The sequence below is a fragment of the Haemaphysalis longicornis genome, unplaced genomic scaffold (genome assembly GCF_048455015.1).
Source record: "Haemaphysalis longicornis isolate Haplotype H1 unplaced genomic scaffold, Haemaphysalis longicornis Haplotype H1 scaffold_1, whole genome shotgun sequence".
In the NCBI taxonomy this organism is placed as follows: domain Eukaryota; kingdom Metazoa; phylum Arthropoda; class Arachnida; order Ixodida; family Ixodidae; genus Haemaphysalis; species Haemaphysalis longicornis.
In genome coordinates, this window is record NW_027526203.1 from 167,345,519 (window position 1) to 167,363,954 (window position 18,436).

Below are 18,436 nucleotides of genomic sequence, written 5' to 3' on the forward strand. Positions count from 1 at the left end.
GAACAATTATTTTACAATAAAATAAGCATAGCGCCAGCTATCTGTAGCTTTTTATACATTCAGGACGCTTAGTTTCACCGAAAATGCGCGTTGCGACCACACCGCCACCCAAAACAAAACAAAAAATAACTCATAGGCGCACGCCATTGCTTGATGGTGATAACGATGTGGCTGGCCGTCTTTACACGAGGCGCAGGCCCGCTTCGCCAAGGCGGAGCCCCAGAGCTACAGCCAATCCGTATCCAGTTGAAATTGTATGAATGTGCTCCGCTGCTGGCGCGGTGCCGTCATGTATGCGTTGTGAGCAGCTGTCCTTGCCGTTTTCCTTCTACCATTCTTCATAGCCAAGAGCGAAAATCATGTTTGCGCGTTTGGTCTTGAAGCCTAGTCATCCTATCTTAGTCGCGAGCGCGCGGTCATGTTAAATGCAAGCGCGCGCGTCTTGCCTGCCAAGGTCAGTAGCTGCCGTGCCCTGTCAGAGGATGAGATAACGGCACTGCTCCTGCCACAAGCGAGAGGGGGGCTTCCCACGGCCTAGCAGCTATCTGCAAGTAATCAGCTCGGTGGGCACGCCTTGTTGTACAGCGATACGTTTTGCGCCTGCATATCTTCACCCCCCTCCGTAACGCGTTCTTTGGGTGGTGAAAAAACAGATAACCATTGGTATGTTTGTTATCCGAATAAACATGAGTTATTGCACGTCACTCCGTTTTCTAAACATTGTATTATGCTGCCAATGTTGCGGAAACGCACGGGGCTATTTTTCTGGCCTTTTCGTGGTGTGTTGGGGCAGATTTTGCCTCAACGAATTTTCGCTTCAACGAAATTTTTCACACGTCCCGTCAATTTCGTTGTAGCGGGATTCGACTGTAAGTACGTTATAAAATCCAGCAAAGGAAAGTCCTAATACAAAATTTTATGTGGTAGGAACTTTTCCATTTTGTAAAGTTTTGAGTAAAATGGGAATGTGCTTAATCTCAGAAGAAAAAATTTGGAAAAACTTTGAAGCATGCAAGTGCTTGTCTATTTAGTAGCAAACGGTTGTAAAGAAATGTTGTCCCGTATTAGTGTCATCTGACTTGTACCTCTGCCACAAGCTATAGTATATGGTAGTTTCTGTTGCAGCTAAAACTGCAAGGAGAAAGTACTGCGAGCTTGGTTAAGATAATTGTAAATGAATTAGTTCTTGCTCTGAAGGAAAGTTCCAAATTTATTTAAAGAGAAAATTCAGCACTTTCCTTTTTTTTTTTTGTTCTTGGTCAGGTTTTTGCGTTCCATGCACATGCTTGTGAACAAAAATGGTATCACCGACTTCACTTCTGAGCACATTTTCCGCTTTCCTATTTTTGAAAGCATTCTTTTAAAATTACAGACATGTTTTCAACGTGCACACACACGTCAATGGGCATGTTTCCCAGAGATGCCCTTGACCTAGAAGGAAATTGGCCAGAGCACTCACATGCTGTAACAAGTCGACAAAGTATGGCAATGAAGTTGCAATTCCTATGCTAGAATTAAGAGAGAAGTTAGTCTTCTGAATGGGGGATTGTGTTCCAGCGAGTCTTCTGCATGCAACCACTGTCTGTGAATTGTCCTTAATGCTGATGCTTGTGCCTGCTGGATCTTCACGTTTTTCTCTGGGTTCCTCGTGTCTTCTCAGGCAACAGTGGGCATGTGGAACCATGGTGGGGACCCCATCAATTCTCTGAAGGTGAACGAGCACGTTGCCTGGCTACGCGAGCAACTTGCGAGTAACCCACGCTTCTTCCAAGAGAAGGTGGAGCACTACTTCAAGGTTTGTGACAGAAGACTGTTTGTATCAGTGCATTATTGCTGACCTGGAAAGTTAAAAGTTCTCGCACACTAAGTTTGTTTACTAACAAGAATATATTTAGTTCTTACTCTCCTAAAGGGGCACTGAAGTGATTAGCAAACATTGTGGGAATACTTGCACAAATTGTAGTCTGGAGTCCCTAGGCCATGTTTAGACCACTTTCGGGGCTTTTACGCGGCTTTATTTAATAGAAATGTCAATTCGGAAGTGCTGTCTTTCTCTCAGCATCCTCCTTGCTGATTTCCTATGACGTTTCGTATGACGCTCACTCGAGGCAGGCATGGCTTGACTGCGCTACTGCCCGGCTCGCCGACCCTCCAACAGTCACTTGGCCGGCCGCCGGCAGGTCGTCACAATTTGTTTGCTCACTTAAAACTATGCCACGACATGATTTGTGCCTGGAAGAGTGTGCCTTTAGTTTGTAGACTTTATCAAGCTTAGTAAAGTCTATGAACTCAAAGTAGCTCCACACCAGCACAAATATGGCGCTTCGCAATTGGTATGTTTTATCAGAATATCTGTTGCTACGAGGTTGCACTGAAAATATGAAGAAATTGAAAATAATATCGCCTGTTAGAAAGCCAGCCTTTCAACCGATGTAATGGATCAGTAGAAGAGGTGAACAAATATAATTCTCCTTTAAACATTTTCAATGCTAATCCTAACCACCAAAAAAAAAAAAAAGATCTGGCGCAAAATTAGTTCAGGCTCGGGTACAAAGGTCATGCATTCTTGAATATCGTACAATGTATTTCCTCTGTCACTAAAAACGATGGTATACAGTCTACCGTATTTACTCGAATCTAACGCGCACCTTTTTTCCGATATATCGGGTCCAAAAATTGGGTGCGCGTTAGAATCGAGTACGACCCTAAATCTCCGATATCATATCGCCATCGGCATTTCAAAATGGCAGCCTGGTAGCGTCCTCCGTGTGCTGTGGTAGTACATGTGCTTAGGTTAGTCTACCCGTTTTCTGCGTTTGATCTACCAGCATGGACGTGCCGACAGCGAAGATACGCTGAGTTCATCATGATGCCGCTTTTAAAAGGAAAGTCATAATGTGTGCGGAGACGGACGGAAATCGGGCCGCATCACGCGCATTCGGAGTTCCGGAAACATGCGTGCGGGACTGGCGCAAGCAGCAGGAGACTATTTTCGCCAGCAAGGCTACACGTAAGGGCTTCAGTGGACCGAAGCAGGGCCGGTTTGCCGAAATAGAAGAGCGGCTCGCAGAATACGTTCAAGAGCAGCGAGCGGCGCAGCGGCCCGTGACGACCGAGCTGCTCAAAGTCCGGGCGATGCAGTTAGCCCTACGAACAGGGCTAACGCGGAGCGATTTCAAAGCGAGCAGGTGCTGGCTGACGGGTGCGCGTTACAATCAAGATTTTTTTTTTCGGGGGGGAGGTCACGAAAAACGGGTGCGTGTTACAATCGAGGGCGCGTTAGATTCGAGTAAATACGGTAATCCCGCTACAACGAAGTCCGCTTCAACGAAATTTCCGCTTCAACGAAATATTTCCAATTCCCCGTCAGTTAGCCATAGAAGTCAATGCAACAAAGTCCTCGCCACAACGAACCATTTGTCTGGCTTGCTTTCGCTTCAACGAAATTTTCGATGAATTGGGCTGGGTTTGAACAATTATTTTACAATAAAATAAGCATAGTGCCAGCTATCTGTAACTTTTTAAATATTCAGGACGCTTAGTTTCACCGAAAACATGCGCGGTGCGCCCACACTGCCACCCAAAACAAAACAAAAACAAAAACTCATAGGCGGACGCCATTGTTTGATGGTGATAACGATGTGGCTGGCCATCTTAACATGAGGCACAGGCCCAGTTCGCCAAGCCGGAGCTACAGCCAATCCCAATCTGTATCCAATTGAAATCGCACGAATGTGCTCCGCTGCTGGCGCGGCACCGTCATGTATGCATTGTGTCTCGTGAGCAGCTGTCCTTGCCGTTTTCCTTCTACCATTCTTCATAGCCAAGAGCAAAAATCATGTTTCCGTGTTTGGTCTTGAAGCGAAGTCATCCTATCTTAGTCGCGAGCGCGCGGTCATGTTTAATGCAAGCGCGCGCGTCTTGCCTGCCAAGGTCAGTAGCTGCCGGGCCCTGTCAGAGGATAAGATAACGGCACTGCTCCTGCCACAAGCGAGAGGGGGGCTTCCGACGGCCTAGCAGCTATCTGCAAGTAATCGGCTCGGTGCGCACGCCTTGTTGTGCAGCAATACGTTTTGCGCCTGCATTTCTTCACCCCTTTCCGTAACCTGTTCTTTGCGTGCAGTGAACACAGATAACCATTGGTATGTTTGTTATCCAAATAAACATGACGTTATTGCGCGTCACTCCTTTTTCTAAACATTGTTTTTTTGCTACCAATGATGCGGAAACATACGGGGCTATTTTTCGGGCCTTTCCGTGGTGTGTTGGGGCGGATTTCGCCTCAACGAATTTTTGCTTCAACGAAATTTTTCGCGCGTCCTGTCAATTTCGTTGTAGCGGGATTCGACTGTACACCTCTCACTGCTAATTTATGGGACAAACTTTGTGTGTTGCTAAAAAATTTGAAAGAAAACTTACGTAACCAGTCATGGGAAAAAGAATCTTGAGAGTAATGGGGATGGGGAATGAGCATCAAAGATTAGGGAACAAGCTCTTGTTCCCTAATCCTTGTTGCTTAAAACAAGAGCTTGTTCCCTAATCCTTGCTCTGATTAGCAAACTCTGATTAGCAAGTTTCGATTAGCGAGAAACCTAGCTTTGTGTAGCGAGAAAATAGAGCAGTTAATCTTCCTGCAGGGCTACATTTGTGGCAATACTTATTAGACCACTTGGAAGCACAACTTCGGATGTTGTGGAAAAAAAGTCTATTCATTCAGTTGCCCGTCTTATTGGTGAAACTGTAGCTTACAGCAGGTGAAGTGGCGGGTTAATACTAGTGAAGTTGGCATACAATTGGCTGTAAGAACCAATTGCAGGGCAGAAATTATCCAAGTTTTGTCCTTAAATGTGTCTGTTTTGAGTGTCAGAAACTGCTGCGGTGAAACGGAAGTAACACCGGAAGTAACACGGCTGTTGTGCTGCATCTGTTACAGGCGTACAAAAAGGGTTCCTTTGAAACAGACAGAATTCTGCCCCTGGATAGAGCAGGAACGTGTGGACAATTGCGGACAATGGGCAGTTGGACAATGCGAAAGTGTGGACAATTTACTGGGTACAAAGGTTATGCAGGCCTCGGTTATACACCTCGAGCTTCGTGATGGCTGTGCCGCTTGCTACCACTTTTCCGCGGCGTCTATGGGATGAGCGCTGGGTGGCTGATAGGGACTCATGCAATGTTTTGGTTCTCTTTTGCTTCTTTTAGATGCAACGCATCTCATGCTCGCCCCTCTGTCCTTCCTGTGTCTGTCCGGCGTTGTCCGCACAGCTGCGCCTCTCCTCCTCTCCTCTCTCCGATAGCGAACACTCTCTCCCAAACAGCTGCGGGTTGGCGCAGCGCGCTCTCACTCCGGTGCTAGGCGCCGGTGGGCGGCGCTGCGCTCGGCGCTGCGCGCGCTGCGCATGTGCAGTACTCTCTCTCTCCACGCTCTCCTCTCCTTCGGGCGCTGTGAATATAAAGCGGCATGCCGCGCTCCGACGGTCTCAGTCGACGGTCGTCCGCGTTACGCTTGCACTCTCTCGCAGTACTCGACGATTGCTTGATGCAATCGTCGAGCCCCTAACTGTGCACTTTACGGACCACAAGGCACTCATTCTCGTCTGCAATAAAGACCGTACCTGAGCATATGTGTACTGCATAAAATGGAAAATTACGCCCACCTCCCCTTCGCAGGAAAATCCCTGCTATAAGCGTAATCAAAAACGCCAATGGAACCCCCCATGAGATGCGTTGCATCACACCAGGGTTCCCGCGAGGGGAGGTGGGCGTAATTTTTTTGCCTTTTCGTGCCCTTGCAACTTGTTATGGTCCTGTCTGTAAGCAAATAGTACGTTTAGGGCACTTCAAAAAACAGCTGCAGCTTGTTAAAGAGGGCTCGAATGCCAACAAAAGCTATCTGGGGATTCAGTTCTACTCGCTTCCTGGCTGCTCTTATGAGCATCAGCGACGGCAGCAGCATATCACCACTTTCATTTCCGAACACGCCAGATACCGGTATAAAGAAATCATTTTTCTTTATTGGGGTATCTTCCAGACAAATCCATTGTTTCTTTATTGTTGTGGCCTCTTGAAGCATGCTTCAGCTGGCTACATGCTGCTCGCAACAACGGCTCTTGCTGGAGAATGTATTCGTAAAGTTGTCGCACTTCGCATGGAAGTTCAGCTTTACCTGCAGCTCTACCTGGACAAGTTCGTGCTGACTTTGTGTTCTGTAGCGTGACGCGTCTTGTTGACTGTGCGTTGGATCACATAAAAATTTCTAACTGGACGGTCCAAAACAAATCTGGGACATATAGCCGTCCCGACAGGGACGGCACGGGACTCGGGACGTTGCATGAAAAGTCAGAACAGTCCCGCAAAATCCAGGACGGTTGGTAACTCATGCTCGAGGTGTATAGCTAAGCGCTCAGTCGAGTGCGGGCTTGAGTTTCCCTTTGAATGTGCTGAGGGTCATGGGGCTCATGCCAATGTTACTAAACGGAAGAAAATAAAAAAAGGCAGTACATACAAGGACACAGATTTGCTTGCCATAGGCTCTGTGCTGGTGACTGCAAAAGAACCTTCTTTTCTATTATAACACACAAGAACTTCAGTGGTAATAGTTGACGTAAGATGACCTTAGGGTGAAAGTGCACTGTGCATCTTTAAACCAATTTTTATACATTAACATTGTTGTTGGGGGGGGGGGTCTACAGGTTACATAGAATGAGGTTTCATAGTAGCCTGTAAGGGGGACATTAATGTCTGATGTACAGTAAATTGCACATTTGCTAGATGTCCTGCTGCTTTTGGCATTATTGGGTTTGTATACATGGCATTACGAGGCCACAGGCGGTGCACAGTTTGTGTGGCATGGCAGTTTCCTGTTCAGCAGGAGGCCATATCCGCCCACGCATGCTTTGAAGAGTGTGTGTTTGGGCTGTGCACTAAGCATGTGTGCCTCCTCCCCCCCATTGCAGGCCAATAAGCACAACCTGACCCTAGTGATGAACCCAGACGATCAGCATGAGGAGAAGGTGCGCACCTTGGAACAAAAGAACATTGATAGGAAGCTTGGTGAACTGGACACTGCTAGCCGAGAATCTATTTATGACGTCGGTAAGCTGTGCTGGCCTGTTTTTATCATCCCATGGTGATGAATCTCTTGCTCCCAGCAAAAACTTCTCTGTCTGTGTGGGTCATGACCAGATCATCATGATCCGCTGCTCACATCAATACCTCTCGTCTTGAGAAACAGTGGTAGATGCGTGTACGGTATAGTGATGCACCATTTTGTTGTTGTCGTTGCCTCAAAGAAGTGCTGTTTCAAAGATTGTTGATGGTTGTGTAAGTGTAAGTGCCACTCTTTCTATTTTCTTCAAGGGAGAGGATATTACCTTCATTGGAAGAAAATAGAGCGCTTCTTGATTAGCTTGGTAAGCAGGACCTTTTGGGGCAGGATTAGTGATTTCGGCGTACAGTTTTACTGATTGCGAGCAAAGCAGGGGTGGTTATAGTTGAAGTGCTTTAACGAGGCCTCTTAGCTTTGTTTTGCACCAGTGCATGTGTGGAACTTTCATAGTTTATTTTCTGTGATTTCATAGTTTGCTTTGCAAGCATCGGGCAGAAAGTGTGTTCCTGTTTCTCGCTGTTGCAAGGAGTAGCCACACGAGTGGAGTAAGCGTTTCATTTTGAAACCTTGCTGCGAGTACCCCCGACTGCTAGTCTCAAGGAGATCACGCTTAGCCCCCTGGATCTGTTTGAGGAGCGGGCACTGTAGTCCCGGTTGTTGGTGCCCTTGTGGGGCGAGCTTCCTCTCCCATGAGGGGTTATGGCACAAGCGAAGGGAAATGAGGCAGGCGGTTCAGCAGTGGGTGGCAGGCCATTGAATATTGCTCACAGTGCAGGCAGAGAGGGTTCCGTGTTGTTGGTTTGGCTATGTGGTGCTTTATTAGAGGGATACACAAGGAGTCAGTTTGAGCCCTGCGAATGGGGACTGCATTTTTTCAAGGCCATGATGGTTGTGGAGGGAGGAATGTCTACTGGTTTGGATGGCAGCTTGCTACAGTCTCTTTTTGTTTGTTTGTGTTGACCATAAATGGTAACAGTTTGATAAGCATTTGGCCAAGCATTGGCCAATAAGCGCAAAGTTATAGAAGCTTCCACGTGCGATTGCAGTTGTGCATCCTTGAGGAAACTCATGCCTAAGGTTGAGTTTAGTTGTAGTAAATCTGACTCTCATGTGGGGTTTGTTTGGTAAAGTTTCTAGTAAATAGGCTGTCATTGCCACAATGCCTGTCGGGAAGATCATTCCCTCTTCATTTGCAACAGGCAAAATTTTGTTAGTGAAATTTGTTACAACCAAGCTCAACCGCACTGCTACTATGTACTTTATATAAAGGGCACGACAGACCCTAGGTTCTCAGAATTCTAGGCATTTGCCTATTTTTGAAGCAGTGAAACATGCATATCTCTTTTATACTGGTAATGTATTCAGTGCGTTCAGAAAGGCAATCTTCATAGGGCGTGCACTTTCAGTGCACAGGGTTGTTACAGCAATAAATGAGCGTCCTTAAAAAGTTTTACGAAACAAAATACATTTTTTTTTTATGTTCAAACTCTACACAAAGGTCTCATTTTGTGGTCTTATTTGTGTAACACCAAGAAAAGAGATGGCACGTACCTGCTTATTTAGAAATCGTATATGAAACAGTGTGTGGCCATCTTGGGAAAATGACCACCTAGAATGGCAACACCACCTGACATTCTGACAGCGAAATGCACAAGCATTTCTCAGGAGGCTATAAATATTTTATTACAGTTCGTATTCACTCAAAAGTAACTCTGTGGGATCATTCCAAATTAACGGCAAAAAAAATTCATGGAAGCTTGCACTCACGTACAAGACTTGAATGCCAAAGCTGTTATAGGTGATCATTGACGGTACAAAGCTGAGTTTTAGTATCGTTGTGGTGTCGTGGTTGACATCGGCGGCGTCACATTTCAATGACCTTATGTTGAGCGAGGCCGGAGTGAGCTTGTCATTTTGGTCGATGTTTTCGTACGCCACTCCGCAAGCACAACTTATCGTCTCTAGCGGATGCTTTGCACGTCGAGCCTCTTGAAGCGCGGCCTCTTCCTCGGCCGTGCAAACTATCCGCGACCGGGCCGTGTGGAGTCGATGATCACCTACAGCAGCTTCGACATTCACGTCGGGGCTCTTGTATGGTACAGAGCACATGCGCATGACCACACGAGGACAAACGAACAAGGGGCGTACGCTATGACGTTTCTTTCTCATTCCGAGCAAGTGTTGCCGCGATACGGCGAACGCTGAAGTTTTTTGTGGCCAGTGTTGGCCAATTTCCCTAAGTGGCTATGCTTGGCTTGACGAATGTGTGTTTGAGGCACGTGTGCACAAGCGCTCAGCATTTTCATGGTACAGTGAAATCTCGGTATAACGGACTTCAGGGGGCCGTGGCAAATTGATCGTTATTCTGAAAGGTCGTTGTAGTGAAAATTGCAAAATTTAAGACAACAAATTACAGTGTAGACCACTTATAACATAACCGCTTGTAGTGCGGATATCACTTGGGTTTTCCTGGCCACTGGTAGGCCTCCCATAGAACTCAATACGTAAGCGTACCACTTCTAATATGGTAGCCCAAAGCACAAAACCGTTTATAGTGTGGTTTTTTGGGGGGTCCACTGATCGAGCGGTGCAGCTGGGGCACCATTTAGGGTCGCAAAAAAAAAAAAAAAAAAAGAAAGAAGAAAGGAAGAAAGAACGAAGATGGATTCAGCCATCTGGAGCAACCCGCGTTCCCTTCTCTCCGCTAACTTAGACACGTAGAGAATATAAAGGAAATAGGCACTCTTTAGTTTGTCTGTTCCATTTACACTCGCGTGATAACCACAAGTGCCCTTGCTCTCAACACACCTCTTAAGTAAGCGAGCCCCCCCCCCCCCCCCCCTCACCAACCTCGGGCGGGGTGGTAAGTTGTTGCGATTAGAACCGTATCCAGATAAGCAACCACCATTTCCCTGTTTCGGACATCAGGAGATAGCAAGCCAAGCGACGCCGGAGGTTTCCACTACTTGCACATTGTGCTGATAAACACCCCTCTTCAGCATCGCGAACGCAAGTTGTGGATGAAAAAAAAAAAAAAAAAGGCCGGCTTGCGTTCTTATCTTGTTGTCTCACTGGTATAAGCCGGGCTTCTGCCCTGTCTGTGGCATCCGAAAACCATAGGCGGAAAAAAAAAAAAAAGTTCCTTTCTGAGTTTCGTTTTTCTCCTCCCACATTGTACAGTCTACGCCCGTTGCAGCGGACCCTCTGAATCTGGGAAAAAACGTCCGCTGTAGCCGAGGTATGCAGTATCCGAAGGGGGGGAGGGGGTGTAGCGGGAGGAATGTGAGCCCTAAAGTGGTGGGTACTTTGACCGATATTGCATATGCATAGTACATACACTTTGTTCTTTCTGCACGCCTGCAGTACCTCTGCACAGTGTTCGCGCGAGGGCAAAGAATCGCATAAACACTGTTCCCAAAGCTTAGCACCGGCACTTGGAAAAGGCCTAGCGCATGCGGTCAAGCGTGTAAAGACGCATGATAAGCTGAGCAAATAAAGCAAGAATATAACTAGGCGCAATCATATAAACCAGCTATAAAACATCATTCGTGGCCATCAGCATTAGCTAGGCTCTTTTAAATCCCCTCACGTCGAGGCAGGTTTTCCCGAAACGGTTCGTCAAACAAATCGGATCGCTGCCTGTTCCCTCAAGGCGGCTTCCACATTTTTAGCGATTTTAGTCTGGTCATTGAAACAGCTGTAATGAAATAATCTGATGACGGACAGCTGTGAAATCGAAAGTTGGACCAGGGTGACTGCGCACGGTTACCGGCAGATTGCACACAATGGATGGGGAACAACCCCCCTGCTTGAGGCATTTCTTACCTTTTTCACAGAACGGAACGGGAACGATGCATGCGTGGGAATAATAAAAGCCGAACTTCACTGAACCAGAGTTTTTTATTACATAAAAAAACTGACGAGGGCAGACTCGCCCCCGAGTGCACCACTTCGAGTATTCGATAGGCCTGTTTTCAATCTCACCGGAGTCGTGTTTATCGGCAGTGGCTTTGTTCTTGACGGTAGAGTGGACCGTCTGCTTAGACAGGCCTGTACTTCTGGCGATGTCGGCCTGTTTTCCCCCATGTTCAACAGCGTTAATTACGCTTAATTTTTCCGACAGTGAAATCAGCTACCCTGCCGCTCATGCCGCTGGTCGCACAAAAAAAAGCCACTGGCACTGGCTTGGGTTGGCTGCGCCAACGATCCGGCTGCCAGCAATGTTGCCAGACATAACAGTTTTCTTGCAAAAATAAACAAAGAAAAAGCACATCGGATGCCGGCCCCGCGGAAGTCCGCTATAAACATTCAGTCGAAACAATTTTCGCCTAAAATTTAGTCTGTTGTAGCCGATAGTCTGCTCTAGCCAGGTCCATTATGAGCGGAGTGGACTCCATTTTGAAATGCATGGGGACCAGACAAACAAACAGAAATGGTCTGTTGTAACTGAAAGTCCGTTGTTGCCGGATCCGCCGTAACGAGCGTAAACTGTATTGGGTTTTCTGAGCCCACGCTCAGATAACCTCCGCGCATGCCTCCGCGCTCTATGGCACCCATAAAACCTGAAGCGCCGTCGCCTAAAAAGGCTGCCCACCCTTCATTTTTAATTTTTTGTCTACTGCTCCTCACCTTCCTTTTTCTCCTCTGTCATTGGCTCACGCTTTCCGTGGAGCAAGGTGCCAGCATCTGCTTACTGCGCTTTGCCGTGTCGTCTGCTAGCCTACAGCTTCAATGAAATCTAAGAATCCCCGGACTTCAGAATATGAGTTTGTAGCACTGAGACGTTGTTAATATGGCACGGAATTAAATAAAACGATCGTTATTTTGAAAAGTTTGCTATTCTGTAGCATGTAGTAGTGAAATAATTTTTCATTAAAGCTATAAACAGTTAGCGTGCAATTTTTTTCAAGTGTTCGTTGATCTGAAAAGTTTTTTAATGTGGTGTTCGTTGTACCGAGATTTGACTGTAGTATTTTTAATTGCGGGCACAATACGCAAACCATTTGCTCAACAGGTTCGCTGTTAAAAAGTAATTTTTCATCTGCCTCTGCATTTGGCTATGCCCCCACGCGAACCAAGATCACATGTTTTGTTTTGTTCTAAGGTGGTCATTTTTCCAAGATTTTCCAAGTCTGCTCTTCTATGGTTAACAGTCGTTTTTAGTCATTTAATAAATAAGGCGGTAAGTGCTGTCACCTTCCTTGGTGCGTTAAACAAAATAGACCACAAAATGCCACCGTCGTGTAAGGTTTGAGCTCAAATGAAGAAACAGTTGGCTCAGTAAAAATGCTCAAGGACACTCATTCATTGTTGCAACACCTCTTATGCTGTCTTTTTTTTTCAGCAAAGGCCGCTTTATGTACTTTTTTTGTAGGGCACATAAAGGAACACTCAGGAGAGTTGTAAACATGGCTTAATAATTACTTCATTAGGTTAAAGTCCAGAATGTGGGTAGTTTATGTTCCGAGTTTGTTCGGCAGATTGACACACATTTTTTCGGAGAAAATGGAATTCAAAAGTGCCATTTTCCTTGCACCATTCTCCTCACCAATTCGGTAATGTCGGCTGGGGTTGGCAAGTCTGCACGTCAGCAGTTAGTGAATTGCAGGCATGTCTAAACTGGCTGTGAACAAACAGAAGATTGTATTAACCAAGAAACAAGTTAATGTAAATGTTTTGGGAGACTTAGGAAGCCTCAATTTGCATTATTAGAAACAAGTGTGACATCATTGCAGCACTTTATGAGACAACTACAAATGGGGCATAATTTTATCACTGTAGCCTTCAACCTGGCGGCTTTCACTGAATATTGAAATTTAGGATTACAAGTAGGGGGGCGAATAATGAATTTTGCTTCTGAAGCTAATAATGAGTCCAACAAAGCGAATAATGAAGCTTTTAGAATAGTTGCGAATTAAAGCAAATATTCAGCGATTCCCAACAAGAAAACTGAAATGTACAGTTTATCAAGCACGTTTCTATAATAGTAGTAGCCTGTAGAAAATAAATAGTTTGTTTGAAATGGTTTGCAAAATTTTTGCAATGGCATAAAACAAGCATACAAAAGCTATCTTGCTGTATTTTATATCAGGGCCACTTCCGTCTCATGTGGTGACCACGAGCACAGATGTTGCAATGTTAGCGTAATTAAAGGAGCCATGAAGAGAAAACACAAGTTCGGTTCATTCAAAAGATTGCCTCGTTAGAATCATACTGACACCACTTTTAACGTAAACTTCGCTCAAATAAGCTACATAATTAGGAAAAACGGGAATGGTCATGCGACCCACCAGCTCATTTCCCGCAACAGAACCTATGATGTCACACGAGACAGCTCTGCGATTGGCAGAGGGCCAAAAGTAAACGAAAATTAGGCAGTGTATAAGCCTGCCGAACGAGCTATTTGCCTTAAATTTAGGGCACATTCTTTTTAAAGCCGTAAGAATGGTGGTAAGTGTAAGTTACGAAAGCACATGTAAAGATAGAAGTACCGCTGCGTACTGCTGTTGTTGGTACTGCGCGCACTATTCTTGTTTAGCTGCACAGGACTGCGGGGCTTTGGGGTTGTCTCAGACGACACTGGCCGATTGATTGACGCGACGGTGTCTTACGTGAACATATTTGTCGAGCGAGCAGTGTGTTTCACGAAACGATTTTCTCCCAGAACGAAAAAAAAGGCAGAAAACGACACGCCACGGTATGGTGGCGCCATCTAGGTTCAGTAGTGTAAACAAACGCGCGAATACCTCGAAACCAACTCTGCCGTACAGGGTGGAGACACCCTTTGAACGGTCCCGTGCCTCTGCGATTGGGTCAACGTGCTCAGCGCGTTGTTTGTTTCATTTCCCACGCGACCCAGCAACGCGAAACAAATCAGTTGATTCAAACTTCGCCAGTTAACCGCGTTGCGGCGGTACTTTTAGTGCGATTTTGATACAATGACTTGCTTCGGCGGCGAGCGAGCGATCCAAAATGGCGGCCCCAGCGTGTATGTCTCTACCTTGTACGGCGGATCGCGAATCAAGGGATCCTAGGCTGCAGAACGGTCTGTGATGTCATTGCAGCTACGAAAACACACGATTTAGCGGGAAAATCAAAATTTTAACATAAACTGATTAATTTCTCAGTGAATAAAGCAGCGTTTGCATTCGAAGCGCTAGGGGCACTACAAAACACGAAATCTTTTGAATAACACAAACTTGTATTTTGTCTTCATGGCTCCTTTAAGGTAGTATATGTTCTGACAAGTTGCAAAAGGCAGTTTCACGAACGTTTGTGTCAGTTCTAGCAAGCAAACTCGCTGTATAGGGCAACGCAAGACATGCCTCACTATAAACCCCATGCTCTTATGATGTGGTGGTCCCTTTCCCGGCACTCAACACGAATTTTTCTTCAAAAATAAACACACTTGTGCCGCAGATGTCTCAGCATGCACGCTGCATATTAATCTTAAATATCGGTTCGGCAAAGAGCATTTCGTGCTGAATATAAACGTGTAAAAAGAGAGCATACCAAATTGGCATAGGTAAGTGCTTGGTAATGAAGATGTACCGTGGCTGGCTGACTAGCTGTACGAGTGCTACACTGTCAATGCTGTTTTGTCATGAAAGCCTTATCTCAGTGTCTAGGCGCACAAAGCTAGACAAGTTCGTCATTTTTCCTATGTCATATGTAGAAAAAAAAACATTATCGGTTGAAAAAAAGATGATCATTTTATTTATTCAGGTACCCCTAAAGGCCCTCCGTAGGAGGGTATTATATAGGGGGGAGCATGTGCATACATCAAACGTAACATGAATGGGTGCCAACAGAATGATAAATTACAAACGTAGCAAAAAAATACAAGCAATAAGAATTTTTAAAACACATAACTACAAAAAACATATAACTACAAGGCAAGCACATCACAGCAAAAAAAAAAAAAAAAGGTCAGTATATGCAAGCAAGAACAGAATTAGGTCACTTCATTTTTTAAAAAGTCTTGAAATTTTGTTAGGTTAGCTTCTGTGGCAATGTGCTGTGGTAGGTTATTCCAGTCTATTATTGTACGCGGAATGAATGAGTTTGCGAACGTAAATGAATGGCAAGTGATGCACTTAACTTTACAAGAATGATCGCGCCGTGGAAATGTAACAGTGGGTGAGTGAAAAAAATCGTCACGAAGGCGCTCATGATGATACAGTTTATGAAAAAGTGTTAGGCGAGCATGCCGGCGGCGAAGTGATAATGAAGCCAACTCGGCGCGATTTTTCAGCGCTGTGCCGCTTGCGTATGGGGAATAATCAGAAAAAATAAAACGAACAGCACGGTTTTGCAGGGATTCAATATCACGCATAATGTATTCTTGACTTGGATCCCAGATGGCAGATGCGTATTCAATTTTAGGGCGAATGAGAGTGAGGTATGCAAAATTGGGGCCTCGGGGACTAGGTCAGTGCGCAGTGGGTCTTTCTTGTTCTAGAGAGTGTTGGCAGGAGCAGCTTGACCACAGTGCAACCATGTTATCATGATGTGGAGAGAAGCTCCAGGGTGTAGTTGGCCCAATGCTAATGTGATAAATGGGGCTCCATGAACACCTTCTTCCTCTTGCCCTGTGTCTGCGCGTCACCAGCGCCTTGCAGGAAAGCCTGTCGCTACTAGTGGGGCAAGCCGGTGCAAGGGTGTGGCAGCTGCTCGCAGGTGCTCAAGAACGTGTGACGCATCTGGTGCCCAATTAGTTCGCACTCCTTGTAAAGAACATACAATATTCCCTCGTTATAACGAAGTCAGCAGGACGGCCAAAAATTTCGTTACAAGCAGTGTTTCGATATAAGCAACAACTCGAGAAAAGCTAAAACATTTGAGCTTTAATTGTGCCACAGCTGTGAGGAATCAAAACACAATGTATTCCGTGAAGCAAAACTTTAATCAGGTGCAAAAAAGGCAGCGAGCTTTGGCTGTTTCAAGCTCTTGCTATGCGTGAGCAACCGCTGCTCCAATTTGGCCAAGCATTGCATGACGCTGCAGTCGCCGCACATAAAAGGGGCAGTGGCAGCGGCCACTTTTATAGGGGGCGTGCGGGCGTCACGGAACGCTACGAGAGTTTCGCACTGGAAAGCGCCGCAAACGCAGTGGCTCGAGCTTGAGGTTGTGTTTGTTGAGCCGAAAAACGATTAACCACTCATTGTGGGTACTCAGAGCAATCATGAAAACCGACCGGTTTTACACTGGGGGCTTTGCATGATGACTGGACAATTTTTTCCTGAGCTGTGCAGCCGTTAAGTTTGCAACACAAGAGTTTTTTTGGCATCCTGTTGTTGACGCACTGGTGATTCTATGGAACAAGTGTCGGTGTTCGGGCACCATCTTGTCCACGCCATTGCCCAATGTCTAGGGACAAAATTCAATGGCCTTATCACGCATTTGGACCATTTGTAGAAAGTCGGATGGGGTGAATCAAGCATGACCGGCTCGAGAAAATCGCCGGGAAAACACCAGCTTGCGTTGACCCGCCATGTTGACAGCCTGACTTCCGCTGAATCACCACCGCTCGGCGACGCCTCCGCTCACCACTTCGCACTAAGCGGGTCAAGCTCTTCGTGCGCATCGAGTAATGCGGCCTAAAATGCATGTGTTTGGGTTGGGGCCAGAAGAAATTTCGAATAAAGCGATAGTTCAAGTAAACCGAGTTCGTTATAACGAGGGATTACTGTATTTTATTGCGTGAGCAATAGATGGGCATGTCGGCCGAACTTTTGCTTCGCTGTGTCAACAGAGCGAGCAGTAGAGGAGCAGAGAACACGAGTGGAGACAGTGGGTGGAGAGACTTCCGAATGCTCGTCACGTTGCTGTAGAAACAAGTTGGCAAGTGTGGAGCGCCAGCTGCTGCTGCCTCCACGGGTCTTGTGACTGGTCCGGCTGCTTGTATGCATTTAAAATCGAGTCTTCAGCCTGTGTGGGCGGCAAAAGAGGAAGGAACGAAATGACAATGACAAAAGGCTGCGACTTGTGTGCAGCGAAAGGAGCAACAGGCAGCCAGTGCTACTGTTAAAGCAAGCAAGCGTGGCTAGATATGAAGTTTGTTTGGCACAGTGTACAAGGAACATGCGAGAAATGTTGCGTTGCGGACTTCTGAAGCAATGTGGGCGCATTTGACCGAGCCTCAAGTTCACGAGGAGAGGGACAAGGTGCTCACGCATCCTTAAAGATCTACGAATAGATCTTAAAATCAACAGAGGCAAACATGTGCAGACTACGAAGCGCTGGCTACGCATGTGGCTATGCATACAGCATTTAGTCAAGCAGACATTTTGAAACGTCGATGGTGATACGGTGCCACAGTTTTGATTCGTACTCGATTGCAATGCGCATGCGATTTTGAGACCTAGCATTTTTCTGAAAAAAAGGTGGGGCGCATTGGATTTGAGTATATGATATTAAGAAAAGCTAGGCCTGAATTTCTGAGCTCCTGCATTAATAACTGTCTTGTTCTCATTGTGGCTTGTGGATGTCTTTGCAGGCCTGCAGTTGCTGGAGCACCAGTCTAAAAAGGAAGATGAAAGCTGCCTGCCGCGCCTTAGGCTCGAGGACGTTGCCCCCACCATTGAGATGACAAAACTCAACCATCTAAACATGGGTGAGTGGGGCAGTTTCTCTTGAGATGCCTCAGGCTGGGTCGGTGTTTTGCCTCTCCACAATAATTGGTGCATTGCAGAAGGGTTGCAATTTTATGCAAGGCACAGTGAGACTTTTTTTATCAGTTCTGACCTTGAAAATGGGGAAGGGATGTGCTCTACAGAAGTTACAGTGGGACTGCACCTTCATCCCGTAACAAATGGGGTAGTATCAGATCGGTTCTGCAGTACTGTAGAACTGCATTAAAAGGACACTGAGGTGAATTTGTCAAACTTATGTTTGTGTTTGCCTCGCAGATAAACACACTTTTCATTGTTAATCTGCTTGACAAAGCAGTATTTATTTTATGAAGCCTGAAAGAAAAAATACCATTAAATGTATGCAGCAGCTGCAATGACTACAGCAGTGTTACAAAATAATGCAAACTCTCCTTGCGATGTGATTGGGCGATATCCAAAATCTTAAAAGTTTATTCATGTGCTCTTGTGTTTGTCTCAGCATTGTATTTTCTTTTAAAGGAAAATCTTTAGTACTGTTGGCAACAAGCATTAAGGTAGGAATTTAGTTTATTGGTTTATTTTTTGAAGAGTTGTTCAAAACAGTTTCAGTTTTGGTTCTGATTGATTGATTGGGGGGGTTTAACGTGCCGATGCAACGCAGGCGATAAGGTGCGCCGTAGTGGAGGGCTTTGGATTAATTTTGACCACCTGGGGA

General features: G+C 45.9%; 1 protein-coding gene across 2 annotated transcripts in view; it reads left to right on the forward strand.

Annotated features, from left to right (window-relative positions):
- Nucleotides 1–18,436, forward strand: part of LOC144139134 (presequence protease, mitochondrial) — a 124,496-nt gene that overhangs the window by 33,285 nt on the left and 72,775 nt on the right. For both annotated transcript variants that reach the window (XM_077671589.1, XM_077671593.1), the window contains 3 exons: nucleotides 1,661–1,795; nucleotides 6,957–7,095; nucleotides 17,607–17,723. In XM_077671589.1, the coding sequence (XP_077527715.1) occupies nucleotides 1,661–1,795; nucleotides 6,957–7,095; nucleotides 17,607–17,723 (391 nt within the window). The remainder of the gene's footprint in view (nucleotides 1–1,660; nucleotides 1,796–6,956; nucleotides 7,096–17,606; nucleotides 17,724–18,436) is intronic.